The sequence below is a fragment of the Gastrolobium bilobum genome, unplaced genomic scaffold (assembly GCF_033153095.1).
Source record: "Gastrolobium bilobum isolate Gb01-03AN ecotype WA unplaced genomic scaffold, APGP_CSIRO_Gbil_v1 utg913, whole genome shotgun sequence".
Lineage (NCBI taxonomy): Eukaryota > Viridiplantae > Streptophyta > Magnoliopsida > Fabales > Fabaceae > Gastrolobium > Gastrolobium bilobum.
In genome coordinates, this window is record NW_026900059.1 from 796,643 (window position 1) to 819,706 (window position 23,064).

Here is a 23,064-nt window from a genome sequence, read left to right on the forward strand (position 1 = left end):
AAAAAAATAAAGATTTTATTTGTGATTTAAACTCAAAAATCAATATAAAAAATCTATTAATAAAGAAAATAATTAAATAAATATTTAATATCTATTTTAAAATTATTTTATATTATATTTCTGTATATTATAATTCGATACGATATATAATACAAAAAATCGATCCAACGATACATATTGCGATTTAACAACCTTAATGACTCATATTTTTTTACTTTAGTTTCTTTTTAAAATGACTGGTTTTATTTTAATTTCTTCCTTTATATTTTAAATTTAAATTTTTAATCAACTATGCACATATTTTGATTTATATTCACAATATAATTTTTTTGAATATTATCTAAATTAATTATTTTTTTATAAAATAAATTATTTTATTTATGCTTTTGAATTTTTATTAAAATTTAAAACACCCTTACGATTTACTGAATATATGGCAATAAGTTAAGTTATTAATCCTAAAAAAATTGAAAAATAAAAAAGGAATTTGATGAAAATAAACAGAAGCATGATAAGTTAGAAGGAGAACCCTCCCTCCTCCAATCTGAGATCTAACAAGAATCACATTGCAGTGCCCCCACTTTCACAGATTCCCCTCCAAAACCAAATAAATAAGAATAATAATAAAAGAAAAAAAGAGAAAAAAAATAAATCGGCAACAACAATTGCAAGTTGCATCTACATATCTATATAATCTTCGTTTGCTGCAATTTTTGAGGGTGCGTTGGTGATTTGAATAAATCATGTGGGGCACAATTGCCAATTTGAAGGAGAACTTGAACAAGATCGCCCTCGACGTTCATGACGACGACGACGACGATGCAATGCTTCGAATGTACGGCGGCGGCGACGGAGACAATTCCGCCGTCTCCGATCGCCGGAATTCTCACGGCTTCGCCCATTCCAAATCTGGAATTAGGTCGCCACTCTCAAACGGCATCGATCATGCTTCTCCTTCTGAGGTCATTCCCTCTCTCTCTCTCTCTTGATGCATTTAACTAGTCAGCTATAACTAGTAACGTGTGTGAATCGTTGATTACCTTGAGAACTTAACGCATCTGGTTCTACATTGAACTAGGTCTTGGGTTTTAGTTTCATTAAATCATGTTATTTCTGCAATTCTCGTGATTTCATTCCAGAGCTGGAGACAAGTTAAATATTTAAAGAAACTGAAAACATAGTATCCAATAATTTACAATAATTATTGGAGAGATTCTGCTAATTTACAATAATTTTATATGTTTGTTGTATGGTTTTATTTTTTTTTATTTTTAAATCTCACTATGACATCTCACTATAACATTGTCAACTTGCCATTCCTCCACATAAAATTAGCATTAAGTTCATTAGTGAGAATTTGTTGTCAAATGCATGAAATTATAGTGTAGTAAATGTTTATCACTTGTTTTTGCCCCTTGGATCTCCTTACTTTAGTAGTGGTTTGGTTAAATAAGATACCATTTTGTAACCAAAAAAGAGAAAGATGTCATTACAATCTTTATTTTGCTTCTTGTAGATAGAACAATACAAAGCAGAAATCAAGAGACTTCAAGCATCTGAGGCTGAAATTAAAGCATTGTCAGTTAATTACGCAGCTCTATTAAAAGAAAAAGAAGTATGGCTATTACCTTCCTGCATATTTGTATTGTACCAGTACTCTTGTATATTTTTCTTTTCTCTTGTTTCATATGTTGGAGCTATGTAATTGTGCAATTATCTCAGAGTCTGCTACATTGTTGTACATGATTGAGCTTATTTCATTTAGCTGGGATATCTTTGTTACCTTCTGGAACAAATGTTGTTGGTTCTGCTAACTTTTTGTGTTTTGAAATCTTCATGGACCTTATTTTGGGTCTGTTTGAAATAAAGTGAGTTCAGCAACAACGGGTCATTTCAAATAAATATCATATATATTCTGGATTTTGTGCTATGTAAAGTAACGCTCTGATCCTTCCCTCATCCCCCAAAACAAGAGGACTTTTAATATTCTTGAATACATAATAGAATTATATCTCTTCATTACATGGTCTCTCTCAGAGAAGTTTCATTAACAGTCACTTAACAATTTACTTAATGAATAATTCTATTATTTTGATCCTAAATGGCCTTTGACAAGATTAACCATCCAATCATTTCCTTTGCAGGATCAGATTGTTAGATTGAATAAAGAAACTGGATCACTAAAGCAGAATTTGGAGGCTACAAATGCTGCTTTGAGTGTCTCCAGAATTGAAGGTTCTGGAGCATCTAAAAATGGTATCTATTCAGTCAAGGTAGTTCTGTATTCTAATTAAAACTTTATTTTGGGGAGTTTAATGTATGTTAAGAAAAAAATTTGTCTTGTGCTGGAGGTCCTCCGACACATTTCGTTTCTGGTACTTTATTTTGTTTGTATGAAATTCAATTAGTAATGACGATGCTTGACTGGCAATGTCATATGCATTGTTATGTCTTAGTTTTGATTCAAGTTTGGTTTAAGGGCCTTGAATCTAAGCAGGAAGATAGCATAATATTCAATATGCTCATGGAAAAGTATCTATAGAATGGCACAATCCTATTCTGAACATGCTTCTCATTATATGGATAAGTTGGGGCTAGAACTATGAGTGGGTATATAATATAACCATAGTAAGGCAGAGTAGCACCACTAGAATTGAAGCAGCACCACCAATGCAGTTGGACAGCAACTCATATTGATGGGGAAAAGTGGAACAACAACTCAGAATATCAGATAGAAGGGTAATGGTGTTGGGGAAAGAGCCAAAAGGAGGTTTGGGATTTTAAATTTCGGGGTGGGCATTTTTTTTGCCTGGGAAAATGAGTTCCTCCGCCACTTAAATGGTGGCTCATCCAGACCCCAGAAATTTTCCTATTTCCGCAATTTCACAAGCTTGCTCAACAATCCTGCAACGATCTAACCAAACCAAGTTGGTACGGATAATCGGGAATGAAGTTCCCTGATGCACTCATAGTTGGCCCATTGCACATGACCCAACCAGTGATTCAAGAGTCAACCTGAGTTGTGGCCCAATAAGTATGACCCAATTGTTGAAAAGAAGTAGTAAATTGAAATATAACAAATTACGATCAAATCCAAGTCCAAATGAAGCAACATATATGATTGTGATTTGTTTGGCAAGAAAAGGAAAGCAACACGTTTGGCATGATTTGTGATCTAAGATTTGGGACGTGTTTTGAATGATTTAATTGTAATTATTTATTTATTTTTAAAAGTTAATTCCTATTATGTTTATTTTAGGAAGTTTTCTTGTTTTTAGGATTTTAGATTTTTGAATTTTGGATCAATTTGTAATTAGTCTATAAAAGGGTGCTTATGACCTTTATTCTAGGAGTTGAATTTTGTTATTTTGATAATTAGAAATTAAGAACCAGAGGGTTACTCTTCTATCGTATCGTATCCCAACTTTCTGTAGCCATTTTTCTTTGCGCTTTCGGCATCATTTGGTATCAGAGCACTAGGTTGCCTTCAACCAATGGCTGAACAGAATCGTAGAGGTCATCGATGGCGGAGTTGTGAAGACAAGGGAGGTGGATTCGTTCCTAAAGAGGACGGACAATCGCGTCAGATAGACCCACGTGACATAGAAAATGAAGAGCTCAGAAGGCGGATCAAGGATTTGAAGCGACAACTTGTGGAGGCGCAGAGCATGAAAATCCAATTTTTGGAGTGACTAGTGCGGGCGCAGAGCAGGAAAATTCAAGATTTGGAGCGAGAACTCGCGAGGGCCCATACCGAGAAAATCCAAGCAACAACTAGTAACATCCCAGGCGCTGACGAGGGCGGGGAGTGATCGCCGGTGCGAAAGGGCATGGACAAGGAGCGGCTCCTGGCAGGCTTCCAGCGATGGGGGTACAAGAATGAATCGAATCAACACCCGAAAGAGAGGGATTCCAGAGACTGTGCTGGTATGGGACGGTACAGTTGGGAATAACTTATAAGAATTAATTAGTACTACCTATACTAACAAGATGCATCTACTTTTCGATAGCCCGGAACGGAAGAACTCCATAGTTAAGCGTACTTGACTTGGGGCAATTCTGGGATGGGTGACCTCCTCGGAAGTTTTCTCGGGAAGTGTGTGAGTGAGGACAAAGCACGCTGAAAAGTCTCGTGTTAGTGCGTGGGGACATTCGTTGATCCTTACAAGTTGCCAGGCGTTACACAACTTGTGGAGGCACAGAGCATGAAAATCCAACATTGAATGGAATGGAATTACGTGGATTTTTGTGGATAAAGTTGGGCATTCAATCCGAAGAATGAATGGAATTACAGGACGCATCTTATGACGAAAAGGAGGACGTCAATTCCTTGTGGATTCTAAACCAGGGACAAAATTAGGAAGTACGACCTCGAATTCAGTCCACTTTTCAAGATATCGAGATGCAAATCAACATTTCTGATTTTGATGATGATCCCATATATGATAACTACTTATCTTATGATAAAGATTCAGTTTACGATGATAATCCAGTCTTATGATAAATCTGATATGGAATCAAATTATGAAAATCTAATAGAGGAAGATTTATCATTTGAGTTTTTGTCTAAAGAAATTGATATCAATGAATATGAAGCAGATTTGGGGACGAATCTTTTCCTAGTAGAGGAGAAAGATGCACTTATAGTTGGCCCATTGCATATGGCCCAACCAGTGATTCAAGAAGTTCAGAGTCCACTAGAGTTGTGGCCCAATAAATATGGCCCAATTGTTGAAGGAAGCTGTAATTTGAAATATAACAAATTACGATCAAATCCAAGTCCAAATGAAGCAGCAGATATGATTGTGATTTGTTTGGCAAGAAAAAGAAAGCAACACGTTTGGCTTGATTTGAGATCTAAGATTTGGGACGTGTTTTGAATGATTTAATTGTAATTATTTATTTATTTATAAAAGTTAATTCATGTTATATTTATCTTAGGAAGTTTTCTTATTTTTAGTATTTTACATTTTTGACTTTAGAATTTTGGATCAATTTGTAATTAGTCTATAAAAGGTGCTTATGACCCTTATTTTAGGAGTTGAATTTTGTTAATTAGTAATTGAGATCCAAAGGGTTACTCTTTTATCGTATCCCAACTTTCTGCTTAGCCACTTTTCTATGCGCTTTCGGCATCATTAAAAGCGCATAGAAAAGATTGCTAAACAGAAAGTAAGAATTTCACAAAAGAGTAATCTTCCAGTTCTCAATTTTTAATTATCAAAATAGCAATATTCAACTCTTAAAATAAGGGTCTTAAGCACCCTTTTATAGACTAATTACAAATTGATCCAAAATTCAAAATCGAAAGTCCTATAAATAATAAAACTTCCTAAAATAAATATACTAGTAATTAACCTCTAAAAATAAATAAATAATTACAATTAAATCATTCAAAATACGTCCCAAATCTTAGATCTGAAATCATGCCAAATGTATTGCTTTCCTTTTCTTGTCACACAAATCGCAATCGTATCTGCTACTTCATTTGGACTTGAATTTGATCGTAATTTGTTATATTTCAAATTACTGCTTCTTTTAACAAATGGGTCATATTTATTGGGCCGCAATTTTGGTTGACTCTGGACTTACTGAATCAATGGTTGAGGCATGTGCAATGGGCCAACGGTAAGTGCATCATTCTCCTCTACTAGGAAAAGATTCGTCCTCGAATCTTCTTTATCTTCACTGATCTCAATCACTTTAGGTAGAAGCTGAAATGAGAATTCTTCCTCGATTAAATTTCCATCATCTAATTTCCCATTAGATTTATCAGAAACTAAATAATCATCATAAATTGGATAATTATTGTAAATTGGATAATCATCATAAATTGGATTATCATCATAGATCGGATAATTATAATAAACTAGATAATAATCATTGATTTCAAAGTCAGGAATGTTGATTTGCATCTCGATATCTTGAAAAGTGAACTGATTTCCAGGTCGTACTTCTCAATTTTGTCCCTGGTTTAGAATCCCCAAGAGATTGATGTTCTCTTTTTCGTCATCAGATGCATCCTCTAATTCCATTCCTTCTTTGGATTGAATGCCCAACTTTGTTCATACAAGTTGCCGCTTCAAATGTTGGTTTTATATGCTTTGTGCGTCCACAGGAGCTTGCTTCAAATTTTAGATTTTCATGCATACCCGCACGAGTCGTCGTTCCAAATCTTGAATTCTCTTTCTCTGCATCCGCACAAGTAGTCACTCCAAAACTTGAATTTTCTTGTCCAACGTTTGCTCAAGTTGTTGCTTCAAATCTCGGGTCCACCTTCCGAGCTCGTCATTTTCTATGTCACGCGGGTCTATCTGACGGGATTGTCTGTCTTCTTTAGGAACGAATCCACGTCCCTTATCTTCACGAAAACACATAGAAAAGATGGCTAAACAGAAAGTAAGGATTTCACAAAAGAGTAACCCTCCAGTTCTCAATTTTTAATTATCAAAATAAAAAAATCCTAAAAATAATAAAACTTCCTAAAATAAATATAACATAAATTAACCTCTAAAAATAAATCAATAATTACAATTAAATCATTCAAAATACATCTCAAATCTTAGATTTCAAATCATGCCAAATATATTGCTTTCCTTTTCTTGTCAAACAAATCGCAATCATATCTGCTACTTCATTTGGACTTGAATTTGATCGTAATTTGTTACATTTCAAATTAATGCTTCTTTTAACAATTAAATCATATTTATTGGCCGCAATTTTGGTTGACTCTAGGCTTCTTGAATCAATTGTTGAGCCATGTGCAATGGGTCAACTGTAAGTGCATTATTCCCAGCCTTCCCCACAAAAGCGTAAGATCATGCGATCTTATGATGAAGATTGCAATCTTAGCTACCTTGGTTGTAATATAGTTGAAAATATTGGGCTATATGCCTTTGGTCTTGAAAAATAGCTAAGGATTCTTGTTGACTACTTTTAAATATTTGTGCAGGGAAGTAGTGATCAATCACCCAATCGACAGCATAAGTTCACAACGCAACTGAAAAATCATTATGCTATAAACAATGGAACCATGTCTGCTTTGGATTCTGATGCTATTCAAAGTAAGACAGAAATTGAATATTCAAATTTACAAGGAAAGTACAAGGTAATGACACCTTAGCTTTCTTGTTCTTAAATAATGCACCGACATAGGAAGATTGACTATTAGGTGGTGTTCATTTATATCCCTTGTCTATATTGGTTTTTGATAGATTGATTTCTTGATTTTATCCTATGTCTGAATTTCATGGAGTCCTCAACATGAGGTGAACCCCTCTTTTTATCCAATGGACATAGCGTATAATTTGGTATCTGTAGGTCTTTATAATGCAAAAACTTTGCATGTTTGTCTGGTCCTTTTGATTTATAACATTTTGATAGGTTTCTTTATATTCTTATTTTTAGTGGTGAGTGAACTTGACAACAGATGTATGAATGCCTTCTAGGAGCTTGCAGATTTGGTGGATGGAGAAAATAGGCCTATAGTAGCTACACAACATACACCAGATATAAGAAAGTTGAAGTTGGAACTAGAGCAAGAACACGATCAATTGGCAAACATTCAGCTAAAGTTCCAAGGTATTTTTATTTTGCATTTGGAACGTCTAAATTGTATCATATCGTGTGAATAGAAGCTGCCTAACTTTCTGATTCTTTATTCAATGTCAGAGGAACAGAAATTGAGCAAGTCTTTCCAGGAGGAGCTTAAAATATTAAAGTCAGAAAGAGACAAAGTGAGTTTATATTTGGGTAGATATATAGATTTTCGTGATCATGGTTGCAACATGTTTCCCTCACCACGCTTGTGTTTAAGGTTCATGTCTAGCATGATACATCATCTATATCAGAAGTTTCTTGAGATAACAAACAGATTATGTTTATATTATTGAGAGAACGTAATCTCAAACTTATGAGATCTATTAAAATAAAGCAATAGGTGGACATATGAAATGAATATTAGATTTCACTGCTGTGCATTTTGGGAAGTCTTGTGTTTGATACTTTTACCATTGCCTTATTGCTATCATTTTGGTCCTTTTAGTGACATAAATGCCTGAATGTTACAAAAAATCAATCAAGAGCACCTCAGTAAATTGTTCATCCTTTTAGGAATACCCTTTCAAATTGTGGCTTATTCATTTCTGTTAAAAGACTCATTAGGCACTTACTAATACTGGACTATAATTTTTGAAAAGAATTCTTTTCTCTAGTACTCAAGTATTTGATGGACACAAAACAATGAGATTGTGTCAAACTACCGACAAATCTGACGTTTCCTTTCTATCTAAAAAGAAAGAAAAAATAAAAAACTGGCTTGCTGTTATGAATTTAATAGCAGTCCAAATTGAAATTCTTCTATTTCGTATTTCACCTTTGAATATCAAATAAATTGATTGATAAATTATGGTAATAGAAAATAACAGAGAATATGGATAGCCTTTCCTAATGCATCAAAATTTCCATGTATTTTTTTTCTTCAAATGCTTTTAAATACTTGGGCTCCATTTTACAAAACGGTGGAGAGATTGATGAGGATGTAAATCACAGAATCAGAGCAGGGTGGATGAAATGGCGTAGTGCATCTGCATTTTTGTGTGACCGCAAAATTCCCCTGAAGTTAAAAGGAAAATTCTATAAAACGGCAGTACGACCGGCAATGCTATATGGAGCGGAATGCTGGCCAGCACATAGGCAACATGAGCATAAGATGGGAGTAGCAGAGATGAGGATGTTAAGGTGGATGTGTGGGTACACAAGGATGGATAAGATAAGAAATGAAGATATTCGACGAAAGGTCAGAGTAGTACCGGTAGCCGAGAAGATGAGAGAACATAGATTGAGGTGGTTTGGGCACGTGATGAGAAGACCCATGGATGCTCCTGTAAGAACAGAAGTTTGTTACCAAGAGCTAAACACAAAAAGAGGCAGAGGTAGGCCGAAGCTTACTTGGGGGAAAGTAGTAAAACAAGATTTAATGGAGTGGGATATAGATTGGCGGACAGTATGTCTTAGAAAGGAATGGAGAAAAGCTATAAGTATGGTGGAGGGTTAGACCCGCTGTTATTCCTATGTTCCAGATGGTCCCTTTTTAGTCCTTTTCCCCTTCATTTCCCCCACTTCTTCTTGTCCCTTTCTTTTTTACTTTTATTTATTTATATATACATATATTTTTATTTTATTTTATTTTATTTTATTATTTTATTTGTGTATTTTTATTTATTTATTTATTTATTTATTAATTTTTTTATTTTTTATTTTTTATTTTTTTATTTTTTTTTACTTTTTTTCAACCGTTTTGTATTTTTCATGTGGGTTCATCTACCACCGACCCCAATTAATTTGGGATAAAGGTGTTGTTGATGTTGATGTTGAATATTTTTTGAAACTGAGAAGGAATGACTTGACTATTTTCTGGCTTACATTCTAAATTCTTCTATTGCATCATTGTGTGATGAGTCTTTTCAAGGAATTTACACTTTTGCAATGTCATGGGCTGGGTTATATAGTTTTTGGTCATCTAACCTTTACATATATCATATTATTGCTCGGAAGACATTGAAGGAGATGGCCAAAATACGTAATGAATTGAATGAGAAAGTATCAGAAGTAAAGCGTCTGCAATCTGAGTTGACTGGACGGGAAAACAAAGAAGCAGCTGAGGATGTGGATAGCTTGAAAAGACTTATCAAAACCTTAGAGAAGGAAAACACCACTCTTAAGGTTGGTAGATTCTTGCATTACTTTACTTAATTGCAACATAGAAAGTTTCTACTGTCTTGTCCCTCAAAAATTGATAATGATGATTTTGTGTTATTTGCATCAAATTGCACTCTAATGTGATCCTATTCCCCTTGTTATTAGATGGAAAATAATGAAATTGAGGCTGCTCTTGAAAAAAGCAGGAAGTCTTTCACAGATAAAATGTTGTCTGATGCTTCTCAGATTCAGAAAAAGGATTCAAGCAGTATCAGTGATGTGAGCAAAAGCTTTATAGCAACATGTAGCATACAGGTTGTGCATTCTGATCATGTAAATAATTTTTTTATTCTTTTCTTTTTTGGGGATGGGGCCCTTTTTTTGGGTAACAGATGCCAGATCATTCCAAGAGTTTTCCAGGAAAGGAAGAAATGGAAAGATCATTAGAGAAGCTAAGTAAAGATTTGAAGGAGACACAGCGGGACAGGGACAAAGCAGTACAAGAATTGAGTCGGCTGAAACAGCATCTACTAGAAAAGGTTTCATTCTTTTTACTATTATGTCTTATTTTATTTTCTAAAGCAGAACCAATGATCAGTGAGCATGACATTCATGAGACAAATGTTGTCCCAATTATCTTTATTAGCGTAGCTTTTCTACTACTGCCTGATATTGTTATAATATATTAGTCTGTAGTCTAGTTCTGGATGTATTAGGTTACTCACACCTTAGTCTGTTGATTAGTTTATTTTAGGTGTTGGTTACTGATTAGTTTGGATGCTGACTCATAGCTGAGTCACTCCAGCTCTATAAATAGAGCTTGTAATCTCACAATGTGTAATTCATTCTTTTCGTTCAGCGTATATCAATATTAGGCCATCTCTTCAGAACTCTCTCTCTCTCTCTCTCTTCACTTTCTTCCATTTTCTCTCAGTTTCTCACCCTTTCTCATCAAATCTTAATAATCTTAATTTTTCATTTGTGTATCTCATTAATTATACGATATATATTTGAGATACATTTTCCGTGTTAATTTCACCTGGCTTGTACCCCTGTTAACTGAATGAATGCAGTTGACTATGGATTATTATACAATCAGACTGAGTCACATTAATTAAATTTGTGTTGGTAGTCAGACTCTTGTTAATTAGTAATGCCCAGTTACCCTTTCAACATTTTCTTTTCAGCAATCATATTTATTTTGATGCGTATTTTATCTAAAGAGTGATGATATGCATTATAATGGTAATTTGTTGTACTTTGTTGAACTACCTTTTTAGTTTTTGTTAATGCCCAAGCGGTGTTCATGATTTAATTGCTGTCCTTCTGTACTTTGGCTGGATTTGTTGGGCTACTGTTTGTGTGATAATTTTTTCTGACTTTTATTGTTTCATCTATTTTGTAATACTATCTACGGGATCAGTGTCTTTTTTCTCCATTATTACCTAAGTGTGAATGAGTTCAAATTGCATTCGTCCTGGATAGATTTAGTATATCACTCTTTCTGCAGCATCAGCCATGTTTTCCTTGCTGCTTTTTATTTAGGAATTAGAAGAATCAGAAAAAATGGATGAGGACAGCAAAGTCATTGAAGAGCTACGTGATAGAAATAATTATTTAAGGGCTCAGATATCACATTTTGAGAAAACACTAAAGCAAGCAATTGCAAGTCAGGAGGAACTGAAGATGGCAAACAACAACGAAATTCTCAAGTTGAGGGAAATCATTGATGACCTGAACAAGAAGCTTACAAACAGTATGGGCACAATAGATGCTAAGAATATTGAACTTTTAAATCTACAGACAGCTCTTGGACAATACTATGCTGAAATTGAAGCCAAGGTATAAAAACATGCCATTCTTTCATTGTTTTAGTCATAAATTAATAGTAAATTTAAAAGATAGTTTGGTTATTAAATTTTTTTTTCCTCTTACATTATTTTTTATACAGTTCGCTCTTACATTTTTATGTCAATTTTTTTTCTAACTCCATGTGCATGTCTCTACTATGGTTACATTTGAGTAAACTTACATGCACTATATTTTATTATTTTTATCTCCTAGGAACATTTAGAAGGGGAGGTGGCTCGTGCAAGAGAAGAAACAGCTAAGCTTTCTCAACTGTTGAAAGTATGACTCTCTCTGTCTCTAAATACAATGGAGTACAGACCACCTGGATGTGCTCTTATTACTTTATATGCATATATATTTGTTGATTTTTTATTCTCATGTTTTCCTATTCTGCAGTCTATATATTTTCTTTTCTATTATTACTTAAAGCTTTATGCATCTGTATTACCTCTCATTGTTCCCCAAATTTTGCTTTTCTTGACTGAAAAAGGATAAGTTAACTTTTGGCATTTCTGATTTAGTAACACATAGATTAAATGGTTATTGCTATTACCAGGATGCAGATCACAGAGCAGATGTATTAAGGGTTGAAAGAGAAGAAATTTTATCCAAGCTTTCACAATCTGAAAAAGCACAAACTGAATGGAGAAGTAGAGTAAGTAAGCTTGAGGAAGACAATGCCAAATTGAGGCGAGCTCTTGAGCAGAGTATGACACGGCTAAATAGAATGTCAGTGGATTCAGATTATCTAGTTGACAGGTTAGCCTGTTTGTGTTTTTACTTCTTAGAGTGTTTTTCTTGCAATATCTGCTTTACCATGTGATTTATAATAAATAGATGAATTCCTCGGAGGGGTATTTGCTACATTATCTTTCTCTTTCATTTCCTAACAAGTTAATTGTTTGAGTCTTCTAATTATGAATTTGGGCTGAATTTAGAATTGGGATAATTTCTGTTATTATGTTGCTTCTGTTTGATATAGAAAATTATTGTACTATTGGTTGCAGGCGCATTGTGATAAAATTACTTGTAACTTATTTCCAGAGAAATCACAGCAGAGAGGTATGAAAATCTTCTAATCTTGTTACTTCAGATGCATTGTGCTGGACTGGAATGGAAGCCCCATATCCTTTATCATACACGAAACTAACATAATTTGTGTGTGCACGTGTGCGCGAATGAATGCCAGGGGTGGCTGAGAGCACGGTTTCATGTACTCAGTTAATACTCCAAATTTCTTATAAATATGGTTAGCATTTTAACCATGTAAATTTGTATATAGTAATTATGTCCATGAGGAAGTCTATCTGACAATAAGGGATAAGAATGTTGGGATAGGCTCTGAAGAACTGGTAATTAGACACATGAAACACAATGTTAGTTCATTTTTTAACCTGTTTATTGGAAAGGCTATAAAATTAAATTCTTCACTTGCATTTGTTTACTTCTTGCAGCTTGCTATGATTGCTTTCCTTAACTTGTACTGCTGATGTTGGCTGTGTTCTTCTATCTGGTTTGTTTAATGTCTTGCTCAAGTTGATCCCGCACTTAATGTTTGTGATATTGGGGACAGGTTTTGGATCTTATGGTTCGCATGCTAGGATTCTCTGATGAGGATAAGCAAAGGATAGGTGTTGCTCAACAAGGTGCAGGCAAAGGTGTTGTTCGTGGAGTTCTTGGGCTGCCTGGCCGCCTGGTTGGAGGCATTTTGGGAGGAAGTTCGACTGAAGCAGCTTCAAATGCGGGATCTGATAACCAGGTGATTCCTTTTGATCTGGTATAACTTGTTCTCCTTTGGTTACGTATGGCTGTTTTTGAGCAGAATTCAAGAGTAAACTGCAATAACCATTGATGAGAAATTTTAGGGTGTAGATTTACATGATTCTATGGATTATTATCTAATTGCTTGTAGCCTTGTACTTTATAAATTCAATTCAGCCAATGATTTTTTCCACTCACAGGACCAATTTTTTTGTTTTTTTACTGCACTCGATTCTAGAACTTTCAAGTTTTCTTATCATGAATTTAGCTTTAATCAAGTACTTTTCTTCTTGCAGTCCTTTGCAGATCTGTGGGTTGATTTTCTTATGGAAACGGAAGAAAGAGAGAAGAGAGAATCAACAGGAAATACAGGTAAAGCTACTGAAGATTCACATGATAAAAGTCCAAATACAATTTCTGCTGCTGCACCATTTTCCAATCAGAGATTTAGCACTGGAACCGCATCTGCATCTGCTTTTCCAAGTACCTCAACTAATCAAAACATCAGTCCTCCCCCTCGTCGCTATTTTCGGCATTCTGAACATTTTGGTTCTGAGTTCTCAACAGTTCCTCTTACATCATCTGATGGCAAAACTACTGGTTCAAACCCGCTTCCTAGACACTAAATATACATTGGATTATGGAATTGATCAAAGGTATATATAATTGTTTGTTAAATTGTAGGCATGCAATCTTGTTCAATTAATTCTTTCACATTCAAAATGAGTGTATTTTTCACAAAAGGAGGAAGGGGAACTGCGAAAATCTTTTCGTTCCATTACTTGTCATCTCGTGTGGTTCACGTACATAATATCATTCCTATCTCTTTAATGTATATAGTTCAATTTGTACTAGTTCGCAGTTATAATATAATATCTATTTTGTAATGTATATTTTGATATGATCCTATATTTTTCATAGAAAGTTGCTTAACGTGTAATCATGTTATGGGAATATGTTAACCTGAAAACTTCACTTTTTTATATTAATTTGCATTCTTTTCTCCTTGAAATTGTCCTGAAGAAATTATTTACTAAAGAATGGCAAGAAAGTTGCTTAACGTGTAATCATGTTATGGGAATATGTTAACCTGAAAACTTCACTTTTTTATATTAATTTGCATTCTTTTCTCCTTGAAATTGTCCTGAAGAAATTATTTACTAAAGAATGGCAAGAAAGTTGCTTAACGTGTAATCATGTTATGGGAATATGTTAACCTGAAAACTTCACTTTTTTATATTAATTTGCATTCTTTTCTCCTTGAAATTGTCCTGAAGAAATTATTTACTAAAGAATGGCAAGACTTGTTACACAAACTTTTACAATACAATATCATCAATTTACACTCATCAAACCCATTCATTTTAAGTAATCATTTCTCATTGATAAATTACATGGAAATCTTACAATTTGATTTTTTTTTAAATTAATGACAACTAATTCATCTCACCGATTCATTATAATTTATTTATAAAGAGTTTTTTTGAATTAAGATAATTTATAAAGGAAAAAATAACTTTTTCTTTTAGCCTTATAACTTTTACTATTTGATTAGTTACAGTTAGATTAATTTGAAATCAACAGTTGAAAAATAAAAAAATTAATTATAGTTAATTTCAAATTAATTATTAGCTATAGTTAATTTCAAATTAATTCAATAATAATCAATCAAATAGTAAAAATTGTAAAGCTAAAATAGTAATATCTATAACTATTTCCTATTTTTTTAATCACTTTTACTACTCTCATTGGGTATGTTTTAACTTTTAACTTCTAAGAAAGGGGAGAAATTATTATCTTTCTTCGTACACTAATCAAGAGAGAAAGAAATGGAAGAGGTGAGAGAAATAAAAATGAGCTAGGCCCATCTCGGTTGAAGGATAGTAACTTCTCATATTCCTACAACAAGAGAAGTTATTATCTCCCTAAAAATTTAAAATATAAAATATCATAAAAAAATACCTAATATCTAAAAAATTAAAAAGTAATACAAATTATTAAGATAATTGAATAAAAAAATAAAAAATAATCCTTAAATTCTCACTTAGAGCAAACATTGAAAAAAATTAAAATAAATAAGAATGTATTTATTTGAGTTATAATAAATTTAAAATTATAATGCCCTTTTAATTAAAATAAATATCCACTTAGTCGTTTATTTTTTAAAAAAATTATTTTGAAGAAACATTAAGCTAAAAAATCACGTTCACCATGTCGTAAAAGGAATTTGAGTATCTACTCCATTCAAATATTGAAAAGAAACAGGTTGAATCCTAAAAGAGTATAAGACTTGATTTGTGTGCATTCTAATTTGCAGCATTTGACCAGAAAAGCTGATGTACACAAGCAAGGTAATACTACGATATTGTAGCCATGAATCACATTAATGCAATTTAGGAATCTAAGCTTTTCCCTTGATTTAATCAAAGGAAAAATTAAAATATAATCAAATGCCAAACATTTTAATCGAAGAAAAAAAAACATATGAATATTTTTTAGCTTACAGCAACAGTGATTTATCGAAAGACTACAGAACAAGTCCAACAAACATTGTAGCCAGCAAAATCCATATGCTTATAGCAAAATCAAAAACCACGTCTCGAAGATAAACCCATGGGTGCCATGGCACCCACCGGGCTAAAATCAACCCAAAACATGGGTTGCTGTATGATAAAGGAGACGAGGCTCCTGCGTATAAAAAACAGTCAAGTGGAGCTCCTCCTTTTTTCCTTAAGAGGACAAATCCTTGAACACTAAGCTAACTTCTTGCCTTCCAAGGGACCTTTTGGGATCTTACTCAAGACCTTTGCATCAAAAACGGCATACTGCTTTTTAATCTCAATGATTACCTTTTCTGCCAGAGGATCTATCTTATCCTCATATTTATCATACACGACAGGAACCGTGTGCAACAAAACAAAAGCTGCTCAGCAAAGGAAGATTATGAAAATCAGTAAAATTCCATAGTTCATAACCAAAAAAGATTATGAGAATAAAACTATTCTTACTTACCTATGTAGAACAAAGTCAAGAAATTGCACCAGTTTCCCACAATTGATAGAACCCATAAGCCAACAATAACCTAACAGAACATCAGCAAAAGAATCCTCAGCAAAAGACAACAACATGTCAACAATAGTTCAATACTTAATGAAAGCTGAACTAACAATAAATTAGGAATCATAGGTACACCAATCTGTAGTCCTACGAAAGTTGTAATTTCAAGGCAACATCTTTGAGAGTTGCAATTGCAAGAAATTAGCATTTAGCCCACATAATTTACGAAGATGGCAAACCCCAATGCACAAGGCTCTTAAGATGAAGGTCAATTGTACGCAGTTTTACCCTAATATTTTTGCAAAAAAGATCTTCCTAAGTCTCGAACCTACCGGTCATGAAGGAGCAACCTTACCGTAGCTTCAAGGCTTGCCTTCTATAATTTATGAAGATGACTTATGAAAAAAGAATATATAATATGCATGGAATTAGAAGTTCACAGGTCACATACAATGAGGAAATTCTTCAAATCTCTTCCAGAACCAATATCACGGATCGCAGCAATGCCGCGGTTGATTTCGATTCTCAGTGCAGATGCAACTTGCAGAAATGGTTCTTCGGGTAGATGAACTACTGGGATTTTAGGCGGAGTCCTGCAATGTTATTTGATATTACACGCAAATGGTTAGATAAAAAAAGCATATCCCAAAGTAAACACGCCTATGGATTGGTTCAATAGATTAAAGTTTCCAGGTTCTTACTTGTGAATAAAGGTATGAGCATTGGACCATAAAAACAAAACCGCAAGCAATAGAATCAAACTGTGACAGACTAGAGTAAGAAAATGATATTCAAGCAACTCAAAAAAGATCCAAACAGCAGTCACTCCGCTAAGTACACCAGCAGATATCTTCTTGTTCCTCCACAAGAGAACGTCAGCAGCTGCAATTATCGATTACACAATAAAATAAATAAGAAATAAGAAATAATATAATTAAAAAAAAAAATCAAAATCTCAACGGTTAAAAGAATGAAGTGATTTATCAATTGAATCCTATTAGAGAACCATACGACAAGCAAATGCTCCTTAAATTCAATGGTAATAAACCTTGAAGAACAGAATTAAACAAAAATGTAGCATTCAAAATCTACTTTTCACCGATCCGTGAATTATATATATGTAGCAACTCCACTGAATCAGCTCACATTATAGATCTACCAAAACCATAAGTAAACAGAGTACATGGAGAGAGAGAGAGAGAGAGAGAGAGAGAGAGAGATTTATACGTTTTCCACCGCCGAGGACAGAATGAAGAGGCTTCTCCCTCCCGAAAAGACGATAAACCTTGTCCTTAATGGACGAAGCGACCGGTTTCTCGGGATCGGAGGAGGAATCGTGACCATGAAGCTTCTCGGTGATCTTCTCAAGCAACGATTCGCCACTCGCCGCCGCCGCCGCCTCCGCCGGCACTGTTTTCTCTTGTTCCTCCGCCATTCTCTCCCAAAACCCTAAATCTTCGAATTCGGAAACAGAAGAAACGGAAGCTTTTTCCCTTTTCAGTGAATATAGAAGTTTTGGATCGATAATCTCGGTGGGCTCTTTTATAGTGTTGTGAATAATGAGGTTTGGGTTCCGAAGCTGAGGTTTGGATGATATTTGAATCTGCTACGACTAGGCGTTGAGTTTTGGAGTTGGCTCCTAATTAAGCAATTAACGACTAACTATTAATTTTTTTTTTTTAACTACGAATTATTTTTATATTAATAATTAAGGATACGGTTATTTTTATAACCTTAAATGTTTATAATATTTTTTAACTTATTCCTTACCGTTGGATTATTTTCTTAATTAACGGTTCACAATTATTTATATGGTTTATTTTATATTTTTAGAATGTACAAGTTAAATAAATTAATAAATGATATATTATTATTTTATATTTGAAAATAATGATAAATTAATTATTAATTTAAATTATTCAAGTTATGCAAATTTATTTTTTCTTTCCTAATTTTCAAATAAAAAAAAAGGTCACTGGTTGTCAGTGATTCGTGCTGTGCAGAGTCACTATGGCGGTGGGTGCTTTCCAAAAGTCACCGACAGGAAAAAGGTGAAGAGACAGGTGGCGACTCAATCGAAGACTTGGACGGCTGATCCTTTTTGCAAAGTCACCAAAAGTATAATAATATACAAAGTTATTTTCATGTATTAGTAATATAAAATAGGGTTTTATAAGAGTTATGTGGTAGGAAAAGTGATTGTGTAATGTTATAGAGATTCGTTTTGCGTGCTTTAATTTTTTATTTATTTTTTTGTTTTAAAAAGTGTGGGCCTCACGAAATGTGTGAGTGTAGAAAAGTTTGTTGTGTTATGTTAAAGGATAAAATGAAACCCTATAAAATAAGGGATTAATATTTCTGATTATAGGAGATAAATATTTTTCTCAAGTATGTGAAATTTATATATATATATATATATATATATATTCACATGGCTTTATATGACCTTAATATTTTTTTTTATACATATGTAGGAGATAAAATTATCTCTTGTAATATGATAAATATAATCCAATAAAATAATGGAGAAAAATATACTTATCGCTAAAAAAATATAATTGATTGAGAATTATTGGATCGCTCTTATTAATTAATTATTAATTTATAATAAATTATAACTGTTAGATTGACAGAAGTTAACAATGATTAAGTTGGTTGTAGGGGTGGTAAATTTTTGTAGTAGTAAGTATATCCTGCCCCATAAATAATTATATTAATATTTATCATGTTCTAGAAAATAATTTTATTTTATATTTATATATATGGGTTCTATATATTTTTATATGTATGAGAAATAAAATTATCTCTTATAATATAAGAAATACTAACCCCTAAAATAATCTATGTCATTAATCTAATAGTAATATAATAGTTTATACATTTTTAATACAAAAAATGTTTACTAATTTTAAAGACACAAGCTTATGTAATTTTAAATGAAACGATCATATTTTAATGTATATTTATTAATATTTTAGATTCTATCTTCTCCACAATGCTTTCTATTTTTTCCTCTTCTAGTTTTGTATATGAATGAGAATGTAAAAAGTCAATAAATATACACCAAAATACAATTATTTCTCTTAAAATAATACAAAAACGTGTTCTTTAGAATGACAAATATTTTTGCTAGAATAGGAAAAAGTGTATGTTATTTTAAATGACACTGCTAATATATTTGATGATTTTTTATATTTTCTCTCCTTCATAAAATTAGGAAGAGAGAATGTAAAATCAAATATACACTAAAATAATGTCGTTTAATCTAAAAGGATATATATTTGTGTCATTTAAAATGGTAAATATTTTTTCTTTTTAATATGTCTATGTAATATTATTTTATATGATTTTAACATCAAAATATGGAGGGTATCGTCTAACAGTTATAATATGACATTATATGACATAGAAGGGATGGTACATGACCTATGAATTATCATAAATCAATTTTCTTCGAGTCGATCATTTTAACTTGGGATAATTATTAAAAAAATATAGTAAAGCTAATTTTGATGCAGCCATGACCTCGTTAAGATGCTTGGGCAGCTGCAGCCGGTAGATTTATTCAATCATAAAGCTAAACCGATATGAGTGAGAACAAGAAATGTTAATATTCAAATTCTCGTGGAGGCTGATGTTTCGGTTGATGTTACACCCCCAAGGTCGCATCTATCTATAGGGAGTTTGTGAAGTGCTTATGGCAGGTTTGAATAACTAGGACTATGACATGGCTTGCCCGATTGGAGCAATATGCAAATATTGCAAGACGTCACTAAATATTCAACTATGAAAGTGCCTCAATGAATAGGCATTGAACTATATATTCAACTATGAAGCTCATTATTGACATATATAGAATAGACATTTCTAAAAATCTATGAACACAAAACAAAGACAACTCTCTAATATTCAAAACTTGACCTGTCTCAAATATTAACCGAGAATGAAGAATGTTGAAAACCGCATAGGCAAGAAGATATCACTATAATGTGAGATCAACGGAATGGCCTAGGAGGCTTTTCTAAAACAGCAGAGAAGAACATCTCCTTATCATCCTTATCAAGCTTTGGAACAACAACCCATTTGTGCTTCTTATATCTCAGCATTTTGAAGGCCTGCAAGTAATCATGTAAATCTTCTTTCAAGCAGAAAAAACTATCAATCCATAATAACCCCCCTGGTCTCAGAACTCTATCCCAGTCAAACAATACAAAATCCAGGAGAACAAAATCAATCCACCCGTCTAGGAATCTTGTAGTGTGAATCAAATCTAGGGTGTTGTCAAACAATGGTAGCCTTTGATTTATAGTTAAGTAGAGAGGAACAAGTCCTCTAAGAGCTATCATTTCACTGAAGGGTGCCCCAAGATTGATAGTGGCTGAAACTATTGTCACATTGAATTCCCTCATCCTAGCAGCAAAAGTCCCAGTTCCAACACTGAAATCCAATCCTATTCTGATTTCTCCTGGCTTAACTCCAAGAACCTCAGATATAAGGAAATCAGCTGTCTGGTTTGAATCAGTCTCCAATCTTACCCATCTGGGCATCTCATGATGGATGAGATTGAAGCAATCTGCACATTTGAAGAATCCCTTACCAGTGGTGTTGCTTGCTAGACAAGCAAAGTTCTTGCACCGGTATTGACTCCATCTAACATTTCTATCATCAGGGAGTTTCCACATGGACTCGTTGATGGGGAATGGTTGGTTGTATAGCTTGGGGGATCTTGAGAAGCACCTTCTCCTTGGTAGAGGATCACACCCATGAACCATAAGCTTTTGAGCTAGCTTCCAATCATCCTTGCAGATTTCTCCAATATCATAATCCATGTATTCTTCTAGCTCTTCCTTCATTGCAAAGCAAGCATGGCCTATGCTGGTGAAGGTTGCATTTGCCCCCATGAAATTTTGTTTTCCTAATCTGTTTGGCTTGATCTTGACATACTTGCGAAGCTCTTCTCGCAGGAAGTAATCAGCAGGTTCATCAGATTGTTTCTTTTCTTTCAAGAGAGGATGAACTGTGAAACTACCATTTTGCTGTTTACCCCTTTCTCTTTGCAGATGAGACGTCGCCATTGACTCGAGAAGTCCTAATATGTCAGCAAGAAAGGCACCTTGTTTCAATGGAGATGGTGATGATGATGGATCCCGTTCTGTTTCCCTCAGTTTGTCCAGCTCCTCTTGAATTTTCTGAATTACAATTTGCACAGTTATCATCACTTCATTTTCATTCCCATTTGGGCATTCAGGATTCAGATGGGTGTATAAAGATTCAGTACCAAGAAACGATTTGAAGGAGAAGAACTTGGATATGGCAGCACCAGAGAGGAGAAGAGCAAGAGCACCCGGTACAAAGATAAAAAGGTAAACACCTCTCCATCTTTTTAACTTTGTATTAACATTCTGTTTTGTCATTCCCTTATCTTCAGGTTTGAGAATATCGAAAGATTTCATGCGTTCTTACATAAAAGTATTGAGAGACAAGTTCTCAAAGGACACATACCGTGATGTTGAGATATGCAGTTTCAGATTAAGAAATGACTGAACGTATCCAGCTCAAGAAGAAGATACTCATACAGCCATAACATCAAAATTGAAATTGAGATAAGGCCAGGAAAGTAAATCATGGGATAATACCTTGAAGCTGATTACTTTGACGGTGAAAGAATGAAGTGTGTTATTCTCTAAAGTTATGGTAAACCAGGATGAAAAACTGCGAATAGTGGATATTGAGAATGGATTCCATATCCTAAGCATGCTAATAAATAGAGTTTGGATCTTGCCTAGCCGATTATCCAAGCATCCTAGTGATTGCTTAACAAGTACTTAAATTTCAGTCAGCAAAAAGTGATTGTCAACGCATAAACATATCTTACATCTAAGGTAACCACAACTTGTTGAAAATAATATGTGATTCAACTCTTAAACGGATCTAGAGGAACGCTACTAGCATGAAACTAGGAAATGCCACTGCTTTGAGAAAGGGCTGGCACATGCACACTATACATATATATACATATAATGTTCTCACTGCGAAAAGTATGAAGTGCAGCTGAAGCTAAGGATAAAATATAATTCACCACTTAAGCTGGTTTAGCGAATATTTCATGAGCACACGTTACTGTGCTCATGCATGTGCTAGGGATCCATAATCCGTTGACAATTTGGCATTCTCTATGCTGAATAGGATATTACATCTAATTCCTGTAATTAAGGATAACAGAACGAGAATATTGGGCCAAAAGCAAGGGCAGAAGAACTTGTCCCGAGAATGAATGTGTACCAAATACAAGCTGTCTACAAGTAACAACTAAATGGGTCCATGAATAGATAAAGGGAAAATGAACCGTAGGAATTTCTTGTTCTAAATAGAGGCAGATTAAGACAAAGTGAAAAGAAAAGAAAAAACAAAACAGTATGGTTGTAATGTTCTCAACAAGGGATTCATTCTACTGTGACATGTGGGTCAAACTGCTACTGACTTAGTAGGTAACCAGTCAACAAAACAGTCCAGGACAAAATTGATGAAAAAGTCAATGTCAAATCATCAAAAATATGATACAATAGAACAAAACGCAGATGATTTTACCATTAAAAAAAGTTGAACGGACAAAAAGTATCATCGTAACCCTTATCCAACATTCATTGAGGCAAGCAATAACTGAAGCAGTTTTAGTTGAAAATTTGGTGTTCTGTA

At 33.7% G+C, this 23,064-nt stretch overlaps 3 protein-coding genes across 3 annotated transcripts; 1 reads left to right on the forward strand and 2 right to left on the reverse strand.

Annotated features, from left to right (window-relative positions):
• Window positions 1–582: 582 nt before the first annotated feature.
• LOC133295060 (golgin candidate 3) lies at window positions 583–14,114 on the forward strand. The gene is made up of 15 exons (XM_061493841.1): window positions 583–962; window positions 1,517–1,615; window positions 2,145–2,273; window positions 6,953–7,108; window positions 7,449–7,581; window positions 7,672–7,736; window positions 9,556–9,723; window positions 9,865–9,978; window positions 10,092–10,238; window positions 11,245–11,541; window positions 11,764–11,829; window positions 12,107–12,309; window positions 12,558–12,612; window positions 13,124–13,309; window positions 13,608–14,114. Exons 1-15 carry the CDS (start codon window positions 744–746, stop codon window positions 13,935–13,937), a joined length of 2,367 nt encoding a protein of 788 aa, XP_061349825.1. The 5' UTR covers window positions 583–743; the 3' UTR covers window positions 13,938–14,114.
• A 1,640-nt stretch (window positions 14,115–15,754) lies between these two features.
• Window positions 15,755–17,864, reverse strand: LOC133295062 (reticulon-like protein B1). Its single transcript, XM_061493846.1, has 5 exons — window positions 17,596–17,864; window positions 17,070–17,250; window positions 16,820–16,961; window positions 16,324–16,393; window positions 15,755–16,234 (listed from the first exon to the last, which is right to left on the reverse strand). Exons 1-5 carry the CDS (start codon window positions 17,801–17,803, stop codon window positions 16,065–16,067), a joined length of 771 nt encoding a protein of 256 aa, XP_061349830.1. The 5' UTR covers window positions 17,804–17,864; the 3' UTR covers window positions 15,755–16,064.
• Window positions 17,865–20,363: 2,499 nt separating this feature from the next.
• LOC133295102 (probable methyltransferase At1g29790) lies at window positions 20,364–21,821 on the reverse strand. Its single transcript, XM_061493898.1, has one exon. It carries the CDS (start codon window positions 21,819–21,821, stop codon window positions 20,364–20,366), a length of 1,458 nt encoding a protein of 485 aa, XP_061349882.1.
• Window positions 21,822–23,064: the final 1,243 nt, after the last annotated feature.

Bases quoted from the DNA above. Each gene is read 5' to 3' on its own strand.
- LOC133295060 (XM_061493841.1), top strand. From the start codon at position 744: ATGTGGGGCACAATTGCCAATTTGAAGGAGAACTTGAACAAGATCGCC. The intron at 2,274-6,952 runs GTAGTTCTGTAT...ATATTTGTGCAG, and splicing joins ATGGTATCTATTCAGTCAAG to GGAAGTAGTGATCAATCACC. The intron at 7,582-7,671 runs GTATTTTTATTT...ATTCAATGTCAG, and splicing joins CATTCAGCTAAAGTTCCAAG to AGGAACAGAAATTGAGCAAG.
- LOC133295062 (XM_061493846.1), bottom strand. From the start codon at position 17,803: ATGGCGGAGGAACAAGAGAAAACAGTGCCGGCGGAGGCGGCGGCGGCG. The intron at 16,962-17,069 runs GTAAGAACCTGG...ATAACATTGCAG, and splicing joins GCTCATACCTTTATTCACAA to GACTCCGCCTAAAATCCCAG. The intron at 16,235-16,323 runs GTAAGTAAGAAT...TTTGCTGAGCAG, and splicing joins CTTGACTTTGTTCTACATAG to CTTTTGTTTTGTTGCACACG.
- LOC133295102 (XM_061493898.1), bottom strand. From the start codon at position 21,821: ATGAAATCTTTCGATATTCTCAAACCTGAAGATAAGGGAATGACAAAA.